Genomic DNA, 24,469 nt, shown 5'->3' with positions numbered 1-24,469 from the left:
ATTGCCCTTGAGAAGGTGGTGGTGAGCTGCCTTCTTGAACCACTGCAGTCCATGTGGGGTGGGTACACCCACAGTGCTGTTAGGAAGGGAGTTCCAGAATGTTGACCCAGTGACAGTGAAGGAACGACGATATAGTTCCAAGTCAGGATGGTGTGTGACTTGGAGGGGAACTTGCAGGTGGTGGTGTTCCCATGCATCTGCTGCCCTTGTCCTTCCAGGTGGTAGAGGTTGCGGGTTTGGAAGGTGCTGTCGAAGGAGCCTTGGTGAGTTGCTGCAGTGCATCTTGTAGATGGTACACACTGCTGCCACTGTGCGTCACTGTGGAGGGAGTGAATGTTTGTGGATGGGGTGCCAATCAAGTGGGTTGCTTTGTCCTGGATGGTGTCGAGCTTCTTGAGTGTTGTTGGAGCTGCACCCATCCAGGCAAGTGGAGAGTATTTCACCACAAGCCTGACTTGTGCCTTGTAGATGGTGGACAGGCATTGGGGCGTCAGGAGGTGAGTTACTCACCGCAGAATTCCCAGCCTCTGACCTGCTCTTGTAGCCACAGCATTTATGTGGCTGGTCCAGTTCAGTTTCTGGTCAATGGTAACCCCCAGGATGTTGATAGCGGGGGATTCAGCGATGGTAATGCCATTGAATGTCAAGGAGAGATGGTTAGATTCTCTCTAGTTGGAGATGATCATTGCCGGGCACTTGGGTGGTGCAAATCTTACTTGTCACTTATCAACTCAAGCCTGAATATTGTCCAGGTCTTGCTGCATATGGACACAGACTGCTTCAGTAACTGAAGAATTGCGAATGGTGCTGAACATTGTGCAATCATCAGCAAACAACCCCACTTCTGACCTTATGATGGAGGGATGGTCAGTGATGAAGCAGCTGAAGATGGTTGAGCTTGGGACACTACCCTGAGGAACTCCTGCATTGATGTCCTGGGACTGAGATGATTGACCTCCAACAACCACAACTATCTTCCTTTGTGCTAGGTATGACTCCAACCAGCGGAGAGTTTTCCCCGATTCGCATTGACTCCAGTTTTGCTGGAGCTCCTTGATGCCGCACTGGGTCAAATGCTGCCTTGATGTCAAGGGCAGTCACTCTCACCTCACCTCTGGAGTTTAGCTCTTTTGTCCTGATGAGGAGCTGAGTGGCCTTGGCAGAACCCCAAATGAATGTCAGTGAGTAGGTTATTGCTGAGCAAATGCCACTTGATAGCACTGTCAACGACCTCTTCTATCACTTAGCTGACGATCGGGAGTAGACTGATGGGGCAGTAATTGGCTAGGTTGGATTTGTCCTGCTTTTTGTGTACAGGGCATACCTGGACAATTTTCCACATTGCCAGGTAAATGCCAGTGTTGTAGCTGTACTGGAACAGCTTGGCTAGGGACACGGCAAGTTCTGGAGCACAAGTCTTCGGTACTATTGCCGGAATGTTGTTAGGCCTTTGCAATATATAGTGCTTTAGGCCGTTTCTTGATACCATGTGGAATGAATCAGATTGGTTGAAGTCTGGCATCTGTGATGCTGTGGACCTCAGGAGGAGGCCGAGATGGATCATCAACTCGGCACTTCTGGCTGAAGACTGTTGCAAATGCTTCAGCCTTGTCTTTTGCACTGACATACTAGGTTCCCCCATGGTTGAGGATGGGATATTTGAGGAGCATCCTCCTCCTGTTATTTGTTTAATTGTCCACCACAATTCACGACTGGATGTGGCAGGACTGCAGAGCTTAGACCTGATCTCTTAGTTGTGGGATCACTTATCCTTGTCTATTGCACGCTGCTTACACTGTTTGCAGGCAAGTAGTCCTGTGTTCTTGCTTCACCAGGCTGACACCTCATTTTGAGGTATGCCTGGTGCTGCTCCTGGCATGTCCTCCTGCACTCTTCATTGAACCAGGGTTGATCCCCCGGTAGAGTGGGGGATATGCTGGGCCATGAGGTTACAGATTGTGGTTTAGTACAATTCTGCTGCTGATGGCCCACAGCGCCTCATGGATGCCCAGTTTTGAATTGCTAGATCTGTTCAAAATCTATCCCATTTAACACGGCGGTAGTGCCACACAACACGATGGTGGGTACCCTCAATATGAATACGAGACCTCATCTCCACAACGACTGTGCAGTGGTCACTCCTGCCAATACTGTCATGGACAGATGCATCTGTGAAAGGTAGACTGGTGAGGATGAGGTCAAGTATGTTTTCCCCTCTTGTTGGTTCCCTCACCACTTGCTGCAGACCCAGTCTAGCAGCTATGTCCTTTACGTCTTGGCCAGCTCGGTCAGTAGTGATGCAACTGAGCCACTCTTGGTGATGGACATTGAAGTCCCCCACCCAGAGTACATTCTGCACCCTTGCTACCCTCAGTGCTTCCTCCAATTGGTGTTCAACATGGAGAAGCACTGATTCATCAGCTGAGGGGGTGCGGGGGGGCCGGTAGGTGGTAATCAGAAGGAGGTTTCCTTTCCCATGTTTGACCTGATGCCATGACACTTCATGGGGTCCAGAATCAATGTTGTGGACACCGAGGACAACTCCCTTCCGACTGCATACTCAGGAATATTGCTGGTGGTGTCAGGGGCGTTGTCTGTAAGGTATGATTACATGAGTATGACTATGTCAGGCTGTTGCTTGAGTAGTCTGTGCGACAGCTCTCCCAATTTTGGCACAAGTTCCCAGATGTTAGTGAGGAGGACTTTGCACGTCAACAGGGCTGGGTTTGCCGTTGTCATTTCTGGTGCCTAGGTTAATGCCAGGTGGTCCGTCCAGTTTCATTCCTTTTCTTAGACTTTGTAGCGGTTTGATACAACTGAGTGGCTTGCTAGGCCATTTCAGAGGGCATTTATGAGTCAACCACATTGCTGTGGGTCTGGAGTCACATGTAGTCCAGACCAGGTAAGGATGGCAGATTTTCTTCCCTAAAGGACATTAGTGAACCAGATGTGTTTTTACGACAATCGACAATGGTTTCATGGTCACCACTGGACTAGCTTTTTTTTAAATGCCAGATTTATTAATCGAGTTCAAATTCCACCATCTGCCGTGGTGGGATTCGAACCCATGTCCCCAGAGCAGACAATGTGACCAAAAAGGAAGGCAAAGTTGAACACTAGAATTGGGAATTTCCATCATTTTGCCTTTGCTTCCCAATTCCCACCCACACAGCGTTGGGAATCTGTGGTGTAAGTAGCATGGGACCACAGGAGACAGATCAAACTCAGTATGATCTGGGCAGGCGATGCTGACATCTGCTTGTAGTGACTGCACTCTGGAAAAATAATTCAAAAGATTACAAATTACCTTTGAAGTCAGTGTTGCAGAGAAGTTTTTTTTTAATTCGTTCTTGGGATATGGGCATCAGTGGCAAGGTCAGCATTTATTACCCATCTCTAATTGCCCTTGAGAAGGTGGTGGTGAGCCGTTTTCTTGAACTGCCGCAGTCCACATGGTGTAGGTACATCCATAGTGATGATTTTTCTGTAGCGGTTTGATAGAACTGTGTGGCTTGCTAGGCCATTTCAGAGGGCAGTTAAGAGTCAATCACATTGTTGTGGGTCTGGAGTAACATGTAGTCCAGACTGGGAAAGGACAGCAGATTTCCTTAGTGAACTAGATGGGTTTTTCCAACAATCTGGTAGTTTCATTATTATTATTAATGAGACTAGTATTTTATTCCAGATTTATTAATTAATTGAATTTTAATTCCCCTAGCTGCCATGGTGGGATTTGAACTCATCTCTCTGGAGCATTAGTCCAGGTCTCTGGACTATCAGACCAGTAACATAGCGACTATGTTACCATCCTCTAGTTCAGAAGGAATAATGCAAACACCAACCCCTCGAGCTGTATGCATGGAAATGCTGCAGAAACTGTGAGCTTCTACCCCTGTCCTACTCTTATAAACTGCCCAGGCATGAGGTGCTCCTGTTACATACCAGCAATTCCCCAGCAGCCCCTGAGAGATATCGGATGGACGCGGGGTTCTGAAGATGGACCATTTGACATTCCGATCTTTGAAACTGTTGCAGCTGATTTCATGAGGCCGCAGCCACTGCTTTACCCTCTGCTGTACACTGTCACCCTCGGGGAAGCCAACGGATTGCGGGCCTGGAGGAAAGCTGTCATCCACAAAATTCACATTGTTCTGAAAGAGAGAACATTGGACTTCTCTTAGGAAGTGGGATAAAAATACACGCCACAAAATACTGTGCTGCATACAATTCCCTCAGCTCGACCCATCAACACAGTATGTTTCATACCATCAACTGTTTCCCATTGCCACAACCCCAGACAGTGAGCTCCCTACCTCAGCCAGGCCACCATGAGCAGGAACCAAGTAGAGGTCAGGAGGCTCCTAGCGGAAGGTCAAACATTTGCTAATGGCTCCTTAAAACCTCTCTCTTTGACCAGGCTTTTGGTCACCTGCCCTAATATTTCCTGTGTGGCTCGGTGTCAAATTGTGGCTGATTATGTTCCTGAGAAGCACTTTAGGATATTTTACTAGGTTAAAGATGCTATATAAATGCTAGTTGTTTTTAAGATTTCCTTCAACTGAGAATGTGAGTTGAGCAACAAATCCGCTTCCCTCATGTTCCTTTTCGGCTGTAACTTAAAATCTGATGATCTCAATCCTGCACTTCATTTTTTAAAAATCATGCTTTCCAATAGACTTTTAAGTTGCACGTGGTCAAATATTATCAAAATGCCTGTCATAGAATCTTAGAAATTTACAGCACAGAAGGAGACCATTCAACCCATCGAGTCAGCACTGGCCAACAAACAGCCACCCAGCCTAATCCCACTTTCCAGCTCTTGCTCTGTAGCCTTGTAGGTTAGGGTACTTCAGGTGCATATCCAAGTATTTTTTAAATGCGATGAAGGTTTCTGCCTCTACTACCCTTTCAGGCAGTGAGTTCAGATCCCCAGCACCCTCTGGGTGAAAAGATTGCCCCTTGAATCCCCTATAAACCTCCTACTTCTTAACCTAAATCTATGCCCGTTAGTTATGGACACCTCAACCAAGGGGAAGACAGCCTTCATATCCACTCTATTTAGACCCCTCATAATTTTTTACACTTCACTTAGGGCTCTCCTCAGCCTCCTCTGTTCCAAAGAAAACAATCTTAGCCTATCCAATCTTTCCTCATAACTAAAATTCAAGTATAAAGGAAAGCAGATCATATCTGATATACTACTTCACATTCAATTGTAAAAACATTTTGGAACTCAGATTTGCTGATCTTGGCCACAGATAGGGTGTGGATCAGAGAGTAATAAAAGCAATAAGACCTCAAGAAAAAGAAGTTTCAGTCTTAAAAATTGCAGTTTAAAGATTACCAGGAATTGAAACTTAGTTTTATTTAAAACTAAAAAAAGGAAAATTAAAGTTGTAAATTGTAAGAATTTAATCTGATGATTACTGATCAATTGCAACTCTCATTTTATTCCAGTTGGAAGCACTACTGTGGCATAAAGACATGGGGCAAGATTTTAACTCACTCAAAACCCATTCGTTTACAGAGTTAAAATTGGGGCCAGACCCAGGCTGCAAAACCTCAAAAAGCCACAGAGCTATGTTACCAGGGTGAGAACACTCAGATTCTTCTTCCAGAGGACGGGGAATCACTGAGTGAGTCACCTCCTGTCTCTCCTCCCATCTCACCACACAGTACTGGAAGGGGTCTGGGTGCAGCTTACTCACTTGCAGTTTTGACTGGGGACTGTGTGGTGTAGGGTGTAGAGTGCAGGGTGCTTTGTACAGGTGACCTCAGCAAACGAAGAATTAAAAAAATACAAAACAACTGTGGCAAACTTTCTTCCCCTTGCACCTGAGCACAAGAACAGGCTAGGGTGCAGTCCCCAGGGGCTGGGGAGCAAAACCCCTCAATCCCACACCCTGCTCTTTTCCTGTAACTGTCTCCTTCAGGTTGATCTAAAACCTGTTAAATGCTGTTACTGACTGACTGCTTCAGGAGCCCCTTGTGGTAATTCCATCTTCTGACCAATCAGTCTAACGTCTGTGGTGGGAAAACTACTAGAGACCATTGTCAAAGACAAAATTAATTCTAACTTGAAGAAGCATGGGTTAATAAGGAACAGCTAGTATGGATTTGTTAAAGGCAAGCTGTGTCTCACTAAATAAAAACAGAAAATGCTGGAAATACTCAGCAGGTCAGGCAGCATCTGTGGGAAGAAACAGAGTTAATGTTTCAGAACTGTTCTGATGAAAGGCCTCTACCCGAAACGTGACTTGCTGACTTTGAGTGATGCCAACCTATTTAGCATCAGCTTTCTATCTATTATAATCCTATCTAATATCTCTCCTCCTCCTCAACTCCAACACTCTTCTTTCGTAAAGACAAACTCAAAGTATTCATGTAAATTGCCGTTTACTGATCCCGCCCTGAACTGGAAAACTTGGTCTCTAGTAGTTTTCCCACCACAGACGTTAGACTGATTGGTCAGAAGATGGAATTACCATCTTTACTTTCAATTTCCACCCTTCTCTCACCTTTATATGATCCATCTCCGACACTTCCCTTTCCTTCCTTGACTTCTCTGTCTCCATCTCTGGGGATAGGCTGTCTATAAATATTCATTACAAGCCCACCGACTCCCACAGCTACTTGACTACACTTCTTCACACTCTGCCTCCTGTAAGGACTCCATTCCATTCTCCCAGTTTCTCCGTCTCCGACGCATCTGCTTTGATGATGCAACCTTCCACAACAGCCCTCCTTTTCCCTCAACCAAGGATTCCCCCTCCAACTGTGATTGACAGGGCCCTCAACCGTGTCTGGCCCATTTCCCACACATCTACCCTCACCCCTTCCCTCCACCCCACCAGCCTCCACATCCAAAAGATCATCCTCTGCCATTTCCAGTTTGATGCCACTACCAAATGCACCTTCCCCTCCCGTGTCAGCATTCCAAAGGGATCATTCCCTCCGCAACACCCTGGTCCACTCCTCTATTACCCCAGACACCTCGTCCCCTTCCCATGGTACCTTCCCATGCAATCGCAGGAGGTGCAATACCTGCCCTTTTACCTCCTCACGCCTCACTATCCAAGGCCCCAAACATTCCTTTGACTTACTTGTACTTCTTTCAATTTAGTATGCTGTATTTGCTGCTCACAATGCGGTCTCCTCTACACTGGGGAGACCAAACGCAGATTTGGGAGACCAAACGCAGATTGGGTGACCGCTTTGCAGAACACCTTCGCTCAGTCTGAAAACATGACCCGAGCTTCTGGTCTCTTGCCATTTCAACACATCCCCCTGCTCTCATGCCCACATCTCTGTCCTAGCCTTGCTGCCGTGTTCCAGTGAACATCAACGCTAGAACATAGAACAGTACAGCACAGTACAGGCCCTTCGGCCCACGATGTTGTGCCGAACCTTTAACCTACTCTAAGATCAAACTAACTACCTACCCTTCATTCTACTATCATCCATGTACCTATCCAAGCTCGAGGAACAGCACCTCATTTAACGATTAGGCATGCTACAGCCTACCGACTGAACATTGAGTTCAATAATTTCAGAGCATGACTGGCACCCCTTTTTTATTTTTAGTTTTATTTTTTCCTTTTTCTTATTTTTATTTTATTTTAGTTTGTCCCATCATTCATTTTTTTACCATGTGCCTGCCCACTTTTTTTTTCATGTTCGTGCTTTTGGCCGGGGCTGTTCATTATTCTGTCATTTAACACCCTCTCTGCACTAACGCTTTGTCTTTCACCACACCATTAACATACCCTTTGCCTTTGCTCCATGACCTTCTGGTCAGTTATTCTCTGTGACCCTCTGTCCTATCAACACCTTCCCTTTTGTTATCTTTTGTCCCACCCCCGCTTTATTTGCATAAAACCTATTACATTTCTAACCTTTGCCAGTTCTGATGAAAGGTCACTGACCTGAAACATTAACTTTGCTTCTCTCTCCACAGATGCTGCCAGACCTGCTGAGTATTTGCAGTATTTTTTGTTTTTATTTCAAAGTATTCATTCAGTGCCTCAGTCATATTCTCTACCTCCACAAGAAGATTTCCTTTTTTGTCCCTCATGGACTGCACCATTCCTTTAATTATCCCTTGGCTTTTTGTTTATAAAAGAATTTTGGGTTCTCTTTTATGTTGGCCACAAATCTTGACATCATTTCTCTTTTCCCTCTTTGTATTCTTTTTCAATTTTCCATTCCACACTCTGGATTCTGCTTGGTTTTTGATTGCATTCTGTGCCTGACATTTGTCAGAAATAGTCTTTTCTGCTCTTATTTTCTTTTGTTATCCAGAGAGCTCAAGCTTTGGCTGCCCCACCTTGTCTCCTTATTGGAATATGCTTGGTTTGTACGTGAATTATTTCAGACTTCAAGTCCTGTCATTGCTCATTTGCTGTTTTCCTGGACAATCTTTGTTTCCAGGCAACCTGGGCTAGATCCCTTCTAAAATCATTGGAAGTGGTTCTCTTCCAGTTGGATATTTTCAGCTTTCATTTTACTTTGTCCTTGTCCATACCTACTTTAAACCTAATTATATTATGATCACTATTACCCACTCCCAGGCCCAACCACCTTCAGCTGCTTTATCAATAACGTCATGATGGAGGGAAGGTCAGAGTGAGAATGTTCACTGATGATTGCACTGTGTTCAGTACCATTCGTGACTCCTCAGATACTGAAGCAGTCTGCCCACATGCAGTAAGACCTGGACAACATCCAGGCTTGAGCTGATAAGTGGCAAGTAACAACATTCATGCCACACAAGTGCCAGGCAATGGCCATAGCCAAAAGGAGATAATCTAACCATCTCCCCTTGACATACAATGGCATTACCATCACTGAATTCTCCACCATCCACATCCTGGGAGTTACCAGTAACCAGAAATTTAACTGGACCAACGACATAAATACTGTGGCTATAAGGGCAGGTCAGAGACTGGGAATTCTGTGGCGAGTATCCCGACTCCCCAAAGTCTGTCCACCATCTACAAGGCACAAGTCAGGAGTGTGATGGAATACTCTCCACTTGCCTGGATGAACGCAGCTCCAACAACACTCAAGAAGTTCAACACCATCCAGGACAAAGTAGCCCGTTTGATTGGCACATCATTCACCTTCTGAAACATTCACGCCCTACACCACTGGTGCACAGTGGCAGCAGTGTGTACCATCTACAAGATGCACTGCAGCAACTCGCCAAGGCTCCTTTGACAGCACCTTCCAAACCCGTCTACCACCTAGAAGGACAAGGCAGACACATGGGAACACCACCCACACCTGCAAGCTCTCTTCCAAGCCACACATCATCCTGACTTAGAAATATATCACCATTCCTACACTGGCGCTGGGTCAAAATCCTGGAACTCTCTTCCTAACAGCACTGTTGGTGTACCTATACCACATGGACTGCAGCGGCTCAAGAAGGCGGTTAACCACCACCTTCTCAAGGGCAATTAGGAATGGGCAACAAATGCTGGCCTTGCCAGTGATGCTCACATCCCATGAATGAATATGAAAAAGTCTCTCACTGCAACATGCTCCTCTTGCCCTACTCAATCCCCAGAACTAGATCGAGAACTGATTCATTCCTCATCGGGCTAGAAACACATAGATTAAGAAAGTTCTCCTTTACATATTTTAGGAATTGTTCAACTTCTTTACTCTTTATTTCCCCCAATCTATATTAGGGGAATTGAGGTCCCCTACTAGAACTGTTCTATTAATTTTACACTCTGCTCTTCTATCTCCCTCTCAATATTTGGGGTCTACAGTAAACACCCAGCAGTTTAATAACTCCTTTTCTGTTTCTTAATTCAGTCTTTGAACACTAGTACATTATCCCTCTGTAGAACCATAATATTATCTTTGATTAATACTGCCACCCGTGCCTGTATTTTTCCCTTCCCTATTCCTCCTGAATACATTGTAGTCAGTAATGTTTAGTTTCCATGGTTGCCCACATTTAAGCCAGGTCTCCATTATAGCCAATATATCTGAACTCCATGTGGCAGCTCCTGTCTGTAGCTCATCAACCTGATTTTTAAGACTCCTCACAGTAACACACATGCATTCCAACACCATGCTAGATGGCTTTGCATTTTTCCTCCACTTACTTCCTGCTCTTATTAAACTACTTTCTGTTCAATTGCTGTTTAGGCTTTCTAGTTTTCTTTGCACCTTGTTTCTGCTGTCTGTAGATTTGTCCTGGGGCCTCTATGCTGCCAAATTATTTTAAATCTTCCCTACAGCACTAATTAATCTTCCTGCAAGGACATTGTTCCCAGCTCTTCTCAGGTGCAACCTGTCTGGCTTGTACAGGCCCCTCCTGCCCCAGAACTGGTCCCAATGTTCCAGGAAGCTGAAGCCCTGCCTCCTGCATCTGTTCTCCAGCTACACTATCTTCCTGTTTCTGTACTGACTAGTATGTGGCACTGAGAGTAATCCAGAGATTACCACCTTTGAGATCCTGTTCTTTAATCTTTCCCCTAGGTCCTGAAACACTGCCTCTAGGACTTCAACCCTTTTCCTACCCATATCATTGGTTTCAATATGAACCACAACTGATTGTTCCCCATCCCCTTGCAGAATGTCCTGCACCCAGTGATATCATCTATGCTGTCACCATGGAGGGTCACATTATCAGGAAGAGGATTTTGCAGGAAGAAAACCTTTTTTGAAATTGGTCTGAGGTCTCACATCTGCAATTGCATAAAAAATCGAATCTCCTATAACAACAGTGCTACACTTTGTACCCCACTGTGCAGCCTAGTCTCCTGCAAGGCCATCTATTTGCTCCCGACTGCAATCCACTGACATGATTAATTTATATTTATGGCCCTCTAGTTTTGGTTCCCCCACAAGTGGAAATGTTTTCTGTACATCCACCATATCAAATCCTTTCATAATCCTTTTACAGACCTCTCCCAGGTCACCCCTCAGCCTTCTCTCTTCTATAGAATGTCACACACAGCTGTGATGCCCAAACAGTCAAACAGCCTGCCAGAACTCATAGGTGGGTCTATACATGAATATTGGTCACTAGGCTCAGGTACTAAAGGGCTGCTGATGCCCATGATCCTAGACCCCAAGAGGGGAGAGGAGGAAATCACTCCAGCAACAAGGTTTCACTGCATGTTATAGAGTCATAGAGTTATACAGCACAGAAACAGGCCCTTCGGCCCATTGTGTCTGTGCCAGCCATCAAGCACTTAGCTATTCTAATCCCATTTTCCAGCACTTAGCCCATAGCCTTGTATGCTATGTATTGTGTCAGACATGCGGACGATGTGGCCCACCCAACGTAACTGACTAGCCATGACCAGTGTCTCGATACTGGGGGTTTTGGCCTGAGAGAGGCCACTGATAGTGGGGCGCCTGTCGTGTCACTGAATTTGAAGGATCTTGCAGAGGCAATGCTGTTGATATCTCTCCAGGGCACGTTCTGTGCATGAGTCACATGTACACGGGTTTGCTAGCTGTAAAAATGTGCACAGACATATTAGATTTTATGATAACCAACTTCATGGAGGTTACACGCACTTCAAACAAACATCCATAAACATACAGTAAAGATTACCCCAACACAAGCAATACATCTAGAACCATTTTCTACTAGTCATGCAATTGCACATTTAATTGTTATGGACACAGCCTTGTGAAATCACTCACAATGTCTATAAAGATCATGAGCAATTACGTAAAGTTACAATGGACCGGAGGTGAGAAACAATTCAGTACAAAACATAATCTTTACATGCACTGTCGGGTAGAGCTAAGCAGATACTAACTCGAAGAATACGAAGGGATATTTGTGTAATTAGAGTGCAGGAGGATTTCTCAATGAAGAATCAGTAACACCTTGAATGAATGTGCCAGTGACTTGGACCTGTGCAAGTCAATTCTGGTAAAAACTGTTCTGAAGTGATATAATTTTGCTTAACATATTTTCCCAGCTGCACTTTGATAATTTACATAAATTTCTTTACAAGTAATGAGGAGAGAACGGAATCCACCCCAGACCAATTTCAAAAGGTTTTATTTCCTGCAAAATCAGAGTGAATTCCCTTTCTTCCTGATAATGGGACCCTTTGTCCCATGAACATCAGCTCCAGGGTTCTGACAGCACGTCCGACTCCAATAAATCAGCCCGTCCAATGGATAAACCTGATGCAAACTCCATCACATGCAGTTCCGTGTTGTATAAAACTAGTGATCCCAGCACAGCACAAAGTCCTGATCCAAACAGAAACAAGCTCCGAAGGCATCATCTTCCAGCACTCGGTACATACAATGAGGGGGCAGCGAGGAAGATGGACTACACAATACTCCTGTTTCTATTCAGATTGAGTTGTTGAACAGTGCAAGGATGTGCAAGATTGATTGCTTTAATTAAAATTCTTTCTCTAACCTAATACTTCTCAGCAAAGCAGCTCCGTGTTTAATAACACTGAGAAATGCCATGTCCAGTAATTGGTGGCAAATATCTCTTTTTTCAAATTGTTAAAAAGCCGGTGTTCAGACAGCTGGTAGAGAGAGAGTTCTGAGTGAGGAATTCTGAGTGCAGTCCAACAGAGGGTGCTGTCTGTCCTCTACAAGAAATCATTATGAGCTGATTTATTGTTCAATGTTCGAGGGAGGGTGAGTACTATGGATTGATCCAGAGTTTACAAAGAAAAATATTAACATTTACTGGGGCCTCTTTGTTTTCGCACACAGTACTATTTCACTAAGGGCAGACAATTTGCATAGAATTCTCTGAGTGCTGATGGAGACTAATTCCCCTCCAGATCCTTCTTCCCCTTCACTTCCCTCTGACCTTATCCCTTCTGATCTGACCCCTTGCTGTGTATTCACTATACCCTCTGACCTTCCCCTCTCTGATGCTGAGCGTTCTGTACTCAGCAAAGGACTCAGTTTTATCACCTTACACCCCCACCTTAATGAATTTCGCGCTCAGAATGACATTGAGCTCTTCTTCCATTGCCTTCGCCTCCATGCTCACTTCTTTGACCAAGAGTCCTCCCCCAGATCAGCAGACCCATTCACCCACCTCCAGCATTCTCCCTCTATCTGGACCTCTCCCCCGGCCTCTTACCTGCTCTTGATCTTTTCATTGAGAACTGTCGGCGAGAGATCAGAAGTCTCAATTTCTCTGCTCCCCTCACTCACTCTAACCTGTCCCCCTCTGAACTTACTGCACTCCGTTCTCTCAGGTCTAACCCCGACATGGTCATCAAACCTGCAGACAAGGGTGGTGCTGTTGTTGTCTGGCATATTTACCTCTACCTGGCAGAGGCTCAGCGCCAACTCTCAGACACTTCTTTCTACTTCCCCCTGGACCATGACCCCACCACCGAACATCAAGCTACTGTCCACAGGACTGTCATTGACCTCATCTCCTCTGGAGATCTTCCCTCTACAGCTTCCAACCTCATAGTCCCGCAACCCCGGACAGCCCGCTTCTACCTCCTTCCCAAAATCCACAAACAGGACTGTCCCGGCAGACCCATTATGTCAGCCTGTTCCTGCCCCACTGAACTTATTTCTTCCTGTCTTGACTCTATCTTTTCTCCCCTGGTGCAGTCTCTTCCCACCTACATCAATGACTCTTCTGACACCCTACGTCATTTTGACAATTTCCAGTTTCCTGGTCCCAACCGCTTCCTCTTCACTATGGACGTCCAATCTCTCTACATCTCCATCCCCCAACAGGACACTTTGAGAGCTCTCCGCTTCTTCCTTGAACAGAGGCCCAACCAGTTCCCATCCACCACCACACTCCTCCGCCTGGCTGAACTTGTTCTCACATTGAACAACTTCTCCTTCAACTCCACTCACTTCCTTCAGGTAAAAGGTTTTGCTATGGGTACCTGCATGGGTCATAGTTATACTTGTCTTATTGTGGGATATGTCGAACATTCTTTGCTCCAGTCCTACTCAGGCCCTCTCCCCCAACTCTTTTTCCAGTATATTGATGACTGTATCGGTGTTTCCTGCTCCCGCCCCGAACTGGAAAACTTTATTAACTTTACTTCCAATTTCCACCCTTCTCTCACCTTTACATGGTCCATCTCCGACACTTCCCTTCCCTTCCTCAACTTCTCTGTCTCCATCTTTGGGGGATAGGCTGTCTACTAATATTCATTATAAGCCCACCAACTCCCACGGCTATTTTGACTACACTTCCTCACACTCTGCCTCCTGTATGGACTCCATTCCATTCTCCCAGTTTCTCCGTCTCCGACGCATCTGTTCTGATGACGCAACCTTCCACAACAGTGCTTCTGATATGTCTTCCTTTTTACGTAACTGAGGATTCTCCCCCCACCCCCAACTGTGGTTGACAGGTCCCTCAACTGTGTCCAGTTCATTTCCTGCACCACTGCCCTCACTCCTTCCCTTCCCTCCCAGAACCGCGACAAGGTTCCCCTTGTCCTCACTTTCCAACCCACCAGCTCCACATCCAAAGGATCATCCTCCGCCATTTCCAACGTGATGTCACTACCAAACACATCTTCTCCTCCCCCATCAGCATTCCGAAGGGATTGTTCCCTCCGCGACACCCTGGTGTATTCCTCCATGACCCCCGACACCTGGTCCCCTTCCCACGGCACCTTCCCATGCAATTGGGGCGGCACAGTGGTGCAGTGGTTAGCACCGCAGCCTCACAGCTCTAGCGACCCAGGTTCAGTTCTGGGTACTGCCTGTGCGGAGTTTGCAAGTTCTCCCTGTGTCTGCGTGGGTTTCCTCCGGGTGCGCCGGTTTCCTCCCACAGCCGAAGACCTGCAGGTTGATAGGTAAATTGGCCATTGTAAATTGCCCCTAGTGTAGGTAGGTGGTAGGAGAATGCTGGGGGTGTGGTAGGGAATATCGGATTAATGTAGGATTAGTATAAATGGGTGGTTGTTGGTCGGCACAGACTCGGTGGGCCGAAGGGCCTGTTTCAGTGCTGTATCTCTAAAATTAAAATAAAATAAAAAAATGCAGGAGGTGTAATACCTGCCCTTTTGCCTCCTCTCTCCTCACTATCCAAGACCCCAAACACTCCTTTCAGGTGAAGCAGCGTTTTACTTGTACTTGTTCTTTGTTCTTTCAATTTAGTATACTATATTCGCTGCTCACAATGCCGTCTCCTCCACATTGGGGAAACCGAATGCAGATTGGGTGACCGCTTTGCGGAACACCTCGACAGTCCGAAAACATGACTCTCAGCTTCATGTTGCTTGCCGTTTCAACACACCCCGCTGCTCTCATACCCACATCTCTGTCCTGGGATTGCTGTAGTGTTCCAGTGAACATCAACGCAAGTTCAAGGAACAGCATCTCATTTACCGATTAGGCACACTACAGCCTGCTGGACTGAACAATGAGTTCAATAATTTCAGAGCATGACTGGCCCCCCCTTTTTTATTTTTTATTTTACTTTTTACTTTTTTTATTTCATTTCATTTTAGTTTGTTTCATCATTCAATTTTTTTTATCATGTGCCTGCCCATGGTTTTTTCATGTTTGTGCTTTTGGCTAGGGCTTTCATTATTCTGTCATTTAACGCCCTCTCTGCACTAAAGCTTTGTCTTTCATCACACTATTAACACACTCTTTGCCTTTGCCCCATGACCTCCTTGTCAGTTATTCTCTGTGACCCTCTGTCCTATCAACACCTTCCCTTTTGCCCCACCCTCATTTTATTTGCTTAAAACCTATTACATTTCTAACCTTCGCCAGTTCTGATGAAAGGTCATTGACCTGAAACGTTAACTCTGCTTCTCTCTCCACAGATGCTGCCAGACCTGCTGAGTATTTCCATCACTTTTTGTTTTTATTTCAGATTTTCAGCATCTGCAGTATTTTGCTTTTATTTATGCAAAGAATTCTCTTCAACTTTCCATCAAGTGGAAATATTTTCTCTACATCTATCCTATCAAATCCTTTCATAATCTTATAGACCTCTATCAGGTGACCCTTCAGCCTTCTCTTTTCTAAAGAGAGCCCCAGAATGTCACACTTGGCTGTGATGCCCAAACAGTCGAACATCTTCCCAGCACGAATAGGTGTTCTATACATGAATAATGCTCACTAGGCTCAGGTAGCAAAGGGCTGCTGATGCCCCTGATCCTAGACCCCAGGAGCGAGAGGAAGAAATCACTCCAGCAGCAAGGGTTCACTGCATGTTCTGTGCACGCGTCACATGCACGTGGGTTTGCAGGCTGTAAAAATGTGCAGACACATCAGATTTTATGATAATCAATTTCACAGAGGTTAGCTGCATTTCAATCAAACATCCATAAGTGTACAGCAAAGATTACCCTGGCACCTCTACACAAGTAATACATTTAGAACCACTTTCTACTAGCCATGTGATTGCACATTTAATCATTATGGATGCTGCCCTGTGAAATCACTCACAATGTCTATAAAGAGCAATTACAGGAAGTTACTGAGAGACTTCCACTGTTTTCTCAGACTGCTGCTAACAGGGCAGCTTCAAAGTACAAGAAGCCCAAGACCAACACTTTGGGTCACATGGCTACTCAGTTGAAACAGCTAACCTTTGCCCATTTGGTACTGTTCGGCCCTGGCACGTGGGCTTTATGGCAAATGCTAGGACTTCCGGTGGTCAGAAATGGAAAGTATTTGAATCCCGCAACCAAGATTCACCAGTAACAGCCATTCAAAGGAAACCTTCCAGGGGCCTTTGCTGTCAGGATAGATTGGAGCAGATTTACATCCACATTCTTGTTTCTGGAGCCCCTTAATCAAATAGCAAGCTGGAGCTCGACAAAGTCCCAAAACCCTGACCCAGTAACAGTACTGAAAAATATCCAGCATGAGATGGTATCAGTCAGATTCATCTTCACCGTACAAATTCAGAAACAAAATTGAAACACCAAGAACATTTCCATCCACTGTGACTTGCACCAAATCTCACCAGAGAGGCCAGTTTTGTTATACAGGGAGTGGGATGGAAGTGTTGAGTGGAATACTGGAAGGTCCGATGCTTGTCCATGGCCTCATCCCTCCCTCTCTGTAATCTCCTCCAGCCCTACAACACTCAGAGACCTCTGTGCTCCTCCAATTCAGGTCTCTTGCACATCTCCAGTTTTAATTGCTCCACCATTGCCTTCAGTTGCCTAGACCTTAGGCTGTGGAATTCCCGCCCTAAACCTCTCCACCTCTCTCCACCTTTAAGACTCTCCTTGAAACCTACCTCTGACAAAACCTTTGGTCATCTTCCCTAATATTTCACGTGGCTTGATGCCATAATGTGTTTGAAAACACTCCTGTGAAGCACCTTGGAACTATTTTTCCTATGTTAAAGATGCTATATAAATACAAGTTGTTTCTTTTATTCTTTTATGGGATGTGAGCATCACTGGCTAGGCCACCATTTGTTGCCCATCTCTAATTGCCCTTGAGAAGGTGGTGGTGAGCTGCCTTCTTGAACCACTGCAGTCCATCTGGTGTAGGTACACCCACAGTGCTGTTAGGAAGGGAGTTCCAGGATTTTGACCCAGCAACAGTGAAGGAACGGCGATATATTTTCAAGTCAGGATGGTGTGTGGCTTGTAGGGGAACTTGTAGGTGGTGGTGTTCCCATGCATTTGCTGCCCTTGTCCTAGTTGGTAGAGGTCACGGGTTTGTAAGTGCTAGGGAGCCTTGGTACGTTGCTGCAGTGCATCTTGTAGATGGTACACACTGCTGCCACTGTGTGTCGGTGGTGGAGGGAGTGAATGTTTGTAGATGGGGTGCCAAACAAGTGGGCTGCTTTGTCCTGGATGGTGTCGAGCTTCTTGAGTGTTGTTGGAGCTGCACCCATCCAGGCAAGTGGAGAGTATTCCATCACACTCCTGTCTTGCGCCTTGTAGATGGTGGATAGGCTTTGGGGAGTCAGGAGGTGAGTTACTTGCTGCAGAATGTTGTGCCTCTGTTACTTGTTTTCAGAAGTGTCCTGGATTTCAAAACCAGCTGGAAGACCGTCATGTTTGTAGTCGATACTGAAGTAGATAGTTCTGTAAAATCCAAGGATGCAAAGCGTCCTCAGGAGGATATGGATCATTTATCTAAATGGTCAGACAGATGGCAGATGAGACTTAATACTGAAAAATGCGAAGTGCTGTACAATGGAGGAAACATGGGCACTTAAGTACAAAATGAATAGAACAGAATACCACAGAGACACTCAAAGAGAGCTAGAAGTTATAAAGAACTCCTCTCCGTGAATGTCTAGACAGTGGGGTGAGGAATTTTAAAAAGCTAACAGAGCAATGCAATACAAACCTAGTGAAGTTATGTAATGCATTAATCAGAATCTACATAAAGTATTGTATACAACTGAGGAGTCATGGGCCCTGTGATCATGCTCTTAGTCCCACTGGGATAGGCAATGAAGGCAGTCTTGCCAGCATCACCCACATCCTAAGAACATAGAAATCATAGAAAGTTTACGGCACTAAAGAGGCCACTTGGCCCATCATGTCTGTGCCAGCTGAAAAACGAGCCACCCATTCTAATCCCACCTTCCAGCATTTGGTCTGTAGCCCTGCAGGTTACGGCACATGAGGTGCATATCCAGACACCTTTAAATGAGTTGAGGGTTTCTGCCTCTACTACACTTTCAGGCAGTCAGTTCCAGACCCCCACACCCACCCTCTGGGTGAAAGGATTTTGCCTCATCTCCCCTCTAATCTTTCTACCAATCACTTTAAATCCATGCCCCCAGTCACTGACCTTCTGCTACGGTAAATAGGCCCATCACATCCACTCTATCCAGGCCCCTGAAAGTTTTGTACATTACAATCAGATCTCTCCTCAGCCTTCTCTGTTCCAAGGAGAACAACCCCAGCCTATCCAATCATTCATCATAGCTGCATTTTTCCAGTCCTGACAACATCCTCGTAAATCTCCTCTTTACCCTCTCTAGTGCAATTAAATCCTTTCTGTAATGAGGTGACCAGAACTGCATGCAGTACTCAAGTTGTGGCCTAACCAATGATTTATAAAGTTCCAGCATAACCTCCCTGCTCTTGTATTCTATACCTCGGCTAATAAAGGAAAGGATTCCATACGCCTTCTTAACCACCTTATCGACCCTGCTACCTTCAGGGATCTGGGACATCTATTCCAAGGTCCCTCACTTCCTCTACACCTCTCAGTATTCTCCCATTAATCGTGTATTCCTTTGCCTTGTTTGACCTCCCCAAATGCATCACCTCACACTTCCAAGCCCACCTGACCAGTCCATTGATATCTTCCTGCAGTCTACAGTTATCCTCCTCGCCATCAACCACACAGCCAATTTTTGTGTTGTCTGCAAACTTTTTGATTATGCACTGAGCCCTGCAGAGCACCACTGGAAACAGCCCTCCAGTCGCAAAAACACCCATCAAAAATTACCTTGGTTTCCTGCCACTGAGCCAATTTTGTATCCAGCTTGCTACATTCCCCTGGATCCCATGAGCTTTTATTTTTTTAACCTGTCTGCCATGTGGGTCCTTGTCAAAAGCCTTGCTAAAATCCACGTAGACCACATCAACTGCACTACCCTCATCAATTCTCCTTGTTACGTCTTCAAAAAATTCAATCTAGTTAGTCAGACACGATCTTCCCTGAACAAATCCATACTGACTATCCTTGATTAATCCACGCCTTTCTAAGTGACAGTTTATCGTATTTCTCAGAATTGATTTCAATAATTTGCCCAGTACTGAGGTTAGACTGACTGGCCTGTAATTATTCAGTCTATCCCTCGCTTGCTTTTTAAACAAAGGTTACCTTTTTGGTCTTTTATGGGCCCTACTTTTTCCTTAGTTATCCTGTTACTCTTAATGTATTGATAAAACCATCTTTGGGTTCACCTTGATTTTGCTTGCCAATATTTTTCCATGCCCTCTCTTAGCTTTCCTAATTTCCTTTTTGATTCCACCCCTCCACTCTCTACACTCCTCTTGGTTTTCTGTAGTATTGAGTTCTCGGTGTCGGACATAAGCTTTCCTTTTATGCCTTATCTTACCCTGTAACTTTCTTGACATCTAAGGGGCTCTAGATTTGGCCATCGCACCTTTGTTCTTTGTGGGAACATGTTTACTCTGAACTCTTTGAATCTCCCCTTTGAATGCCTCCCACTGCTCTGACACTGATTTACCTTCAAGTAGCCAACAAAATCGGAACTCAGTGATGCCATTGATTCTCTAGCCAGCGGAAAAGTCCCTGGGAAGGACGGCATCACCCCTGAAATCATCAAGAGTGCCAAGCCTGCTATACTCTCAGCACTGCACGAACTACTTTGCCTGTGCTGGGACGAGGGAGCAGTACCACAGGACATGCGTGATGCCAATATCATCACCCTCTATTAGAACAAGGGTGACCACGGTGACTGCAACAATTACCGTGGAATCTCCCTGCTCAGCATAGTGGGGAAAGTCTTCGCTTGTGTCGCTTTAAACAGGCTCTAGAAGCTGGCTGACCTTGTCTACCCTGAGGCACAGTGTGGCTTTCGAGCAAAGAGATCCAAGAACATGCTGTTCTCCCTTCGCCAGCTACAGGAGAAATGTTGTGAACAACAGATGCCCCTCTACGTTGCTTTCATTGACCTCACCAAAGCCTTTGACCTCGTCAGCCGACGTGGTCTCTTCAAACTACTAGAAAAGATTGGATGCCCACCAAAGCTACAAAGCATCATCACCTCATTCCATGACAATATGTAAGGCACTTTCCAATCCTGAGTGGCGTGAAACAGGGCTGTGTTCTCGCACCTACACTGTTTGGGATCTTCTTCTCCCTGCGGCTCTCACATGCGTTCAAGTCTTCAGAAGGAATTTTCCTCCACACAAGATCAGGGGGCAGGTTGTTCAACCTTGCCCATCTAAAAGTGAAGACCAAAGTACGGAAAGTCCTCATCAGGGAACTCCTCTTTGCTGACGATGTTGCATTAACATCTCACATTGAAGAGTGTCTGCAGAGACTCATCGACAGGATTGCGGCTGCCTGCAATGAATTTGGCCTAACCATCAGCCTCAAGAAAACGAACATCATGGGACAGGACGTCAGAAATGCCCCATCCATCAATATCGGTGACCACACTCTGGAAGTGGTTCAAGAGTTCACCCACCTAGGCTCAACTATCACCAGTAATCTGTCTCTAGATGCAGAAATCAACAAGCGCATGGGAAAGGCTTCCTCTGCTATGTCCAGACTGGCCAAGAGAGTGTGGGAAAATGGCGCACTGACACAGAACACAAAAGTCCAAGTGTATCAAGCCTGTGTCCTCAGTACCTTGCTCTACGGCAGCGAGGCCTGGACAACGTACATCAGCCAAGAGCGACGTCTCAATTCATTCCATCTTCGCTGCCTCCGGAGAATACTTGGCATCAGGTGGCAGGACCGTATCACCAACACAGAAGTCCTCGAGGCGGCCAACATCCCCAGCATATACACCCTACTAAGCCAGCGGCGCTTGAGATGGCTTGGCCATGTGAGCCGCATGGAAGATGGCAGGATCCCCAAGGACACACTGTACAGCGAGCTGGTCACTGGTACCAGACCCACTGGCCGTCCATGTCTCCGCTTTAAAGACGTCTGCAAACGCGACATGAAGTCCTGTGACATTGATCACAAGTCGTGGGAGTCAGTTGCCAGCGATCGCTAGAGCTGGCGGGCAGCCATAAAGGCGGGGCTAAAGCGTGGCGAGTCGAAGAGACTTAGCAGTTGGCAGGAAAAAAAGTCAGAAGCGCAAGGAGAGAGCCAACTGTGTAACAGCCCCGACAACCAATTTTATCTGCAGCACCTGTGGAAGAGTCTGTCACTCTAGAATTGGCCTTTATAGCCACTCCAGGTGCTGCTGCACAAACCACTGACCACCTCCAGGCGCTTACCCATTGTCTCTCGAGATAAGGAGGCCAAAGAAGAAGCAGCAGCTGTTTCCAGTCCACTTTCGTTAAATCACTCCTCAGCTTAGTAAAATTGGCCTTGCCCCAATTACGAACTCTAACTCCTGTCCTATCCTTGTCCTTTTCCATAATTATGTTAAAACTGACTGAATTATGATCACTACCATCAAAATGCTCTCCCACTGCCACTCCTTTCACCTGTCCAGCTTCATTTCCTAAAACTAAGAACAAAACTGTGCCCTGTCTTGTTGGAATAAAAAGAGAAAGTGCTGGAAATACTCAGCAGGTCTGGCAGCATCTGTGGAGAGAGAAGCAGAGTTAACATTTCCGGTCTGTGACCTTTCATCAGAATCTTTCAACCCTCTCTTGTTGGACTTGCTACGTATTGCCAAAAATGTTTTCCTGAACACACCTCAAGAATTCTGCTCCCTCAATTCCTTTCACACCAAAACTATCCCGGTTAATATTGGGGTAGTTAAAATCCCCTATTACTGCCCCATTGTTTTTGCACTTCTCAGATTTGCCTACATATCTACTCTTCTGTCTCCCTCTGACTGCTTGGGGGTCTATAGTACACTCCCAGCAGTGTGATTGCCCCTTTTTTGTTCCTAAGCTCAATCCACATGGGCTCATTTGATGAACCTTGTAACATATTATCCTTCCTCACAGCTGTAACTGTTTCTTTGACCAAAATTGCCATCCCCCTCCTTTTTTACCCCCCTCCCTATTGCGTCTGAAAACCCTGTAACCAGGAACATTGAGCTGCCATTCCTGTCCCTCCTTAAACCAGGCTTCTGTAATAGCTAAGATATCATACTGCCAGGGTTGAAGGGTGAGCAGGGAAAACAAAAGGAGCACTCAGTGAGGGGGAACTGATCCATGGGGATAGGTCTAAAATAAACCTCAATTTCACCAGCCAATGAAAGAATACAGTTAAAGGGAAACTTGTTGAAGTATAGGAAAAGAAATAACATTTACACAGCATCTTTCACATCCCAAAGCAATTTACAGTGAATGAGTTGTTTTTGAAGAGCAGGTGCTGTTGTTTGTAGGCAAGCACAGCCCAGCGAGGCACCACAAAAAGCAATGAGATAAATCACCAGTTAATTTGCTTTGTTGGTACTGGTTGCGAGAACTTGGCAGTTCTGATGAAAGGTCATCGACCTGAAATGTTGGCTCTCTTTCTCTTTCCCCGGATGCTGCCTGACATGCTAAGTGTTTCCAGCACTTTCTGTTTTGATTTGAGAATCTTAGTTTCCTGGTCAGTATGAGTCAGCTACTTACAAGTTAATCTCATTGAGCCATCAGGAGAAGCACAATCCTGTTGGTTTATATGGATTGTACTACAATTAAAAACAAAGTACATTGCCTGACTCGTGTAAATTGGCAGACAAGTACAAAATGGGCAGTTCCTAATTTTGAACATGATTGCTTAGATCAAAGATTGATAGTTTCAGGTGAAGATGTTGCAATCTGTCCTCCATGGTTATATAGTGATACTGTACACTTGCATGTGAGAAAAGGCCTTTGTTGCACTGAGTAACTAGAATTATCTGCATTCATGGAACCACAGCCCTGCAACAATTGGTGCCTTCAGGGGAGGCAGGAGAAACTGCATGTCGGGGGTGGACTTCTGCATTTAAGTAATTTTTTTTGTACTGATGTGGTAGTATTATTATGACGTCTACTTTAAAAGAGGTAGGTTTGCTAATTTTGGTTATTTGTGGTGGTTTCACCACATTACACCCTTTATCTAACTGCCCAGCCCAGCCAAACAGCTTTTATCCCCCTCTCCGTATTTAATCACTGATTAACAAAAGTGTTAAAAGCAAAAATAGACTGCAGCGATTCAAGAAGGCAACTCACCACCACCTTCTCAAGGGCAATTAGGGATGGGCAATAAATGCTGGCCTGGCCAGCGACGCCCACATCCCATGATCGAATAAAAAAAATTGCCCAGGAGAACTCTTGAATAGTGCCATGTGATCTTTTACATTCACAGAGACGGCACTGATTTAACGTCTCATCCAAAAGACAGATGAGTTCCTAAATGATTTCTAAAGCAAAGACCAGAGGTTATCAACAGAAACTAGTAAAAATTAAATCAAGACCAGATCAAAGGGGGAATTCTTTCACGATGGCAATTATCTGGAAAAATCTGCCATACAAGGCAGTTGAGATAAGTTGGGTTGGAATTTCTGCTTGCTCTGCATGAATGGACGTAAAGGTTAGTGCAGGGTATTTGGGCACATTTAAAACAGACTACAAGGCTGGATGAGATTTGTCAGATAAACAGCCTTTTCTCTTTCACAACTTTTCTAATGTTCCACCTGAGATGCTGCTAGTTAACCTTTTAACACTAAGAGTCTCCTGTGGAAGAGGGAAGGACTTGACCTCTATTCATCTTAAGCAACAAAGTGGCCAAGATTGGGCTCGTACTTAGAGGGGACAACTGGACTCAAGGAGAGGACAATAATACTCACGGAAAAGTCAAACACTAAAAATATCTGGCGTTTACTACTAAAATTTAAAAGATATGCAATTGAGGAGTTACTTCAAACTCCAACAGGTGTCCA

General features: G+C 45.4%; 1 protein-coding gene across 9 annotated transcripts in view; it reads right to left on the bottom strand.

Annotated features, from left to right (window-relative positions):
- The window catches only part of capn15 (calpain 15), a 289,848-nt gene that overhangs the window by 20,036 nt on the left and 245,343 nt on the right, over window positions 1-24,469 (bottom strand). For all 9 annotated transcript variants that reach the window (XM_068056650.1, XM_068056652.1, XM_068056645.1 and 6 more), the window contains one exon: window positions 3,943-4,151. In XM_068056650.1, the coding sequence (XP_067912751.1) occupies window positions 3,943-4,151 (209 nt within the window). The remainder of the gene's footprint in view (window positions 1-3,942; window positions 4,152-24,469) is intronic.

This window comes from Heterodontus francisci, chromosome 24, assembly GCF_036365525.1.
Source record: "Heterodontus francisci isolate sHetFra1 chromosome 24, sHetFra1.hap1, whole genome shotgun sequence".
In the NCBI taxonomy this organism is placed as follows: domain Eukaryota; kingdom Metazoa; phylum Chordata; class Chondrichthyes; order Heterodontiformes; family Heterodontidae; genus Heterodontus; species Heterodontus francisci.
Note: the sequence above shows the minus strand (reverse complement) of the source record. Positions and strands in the feature narration are given on the sequence as shown.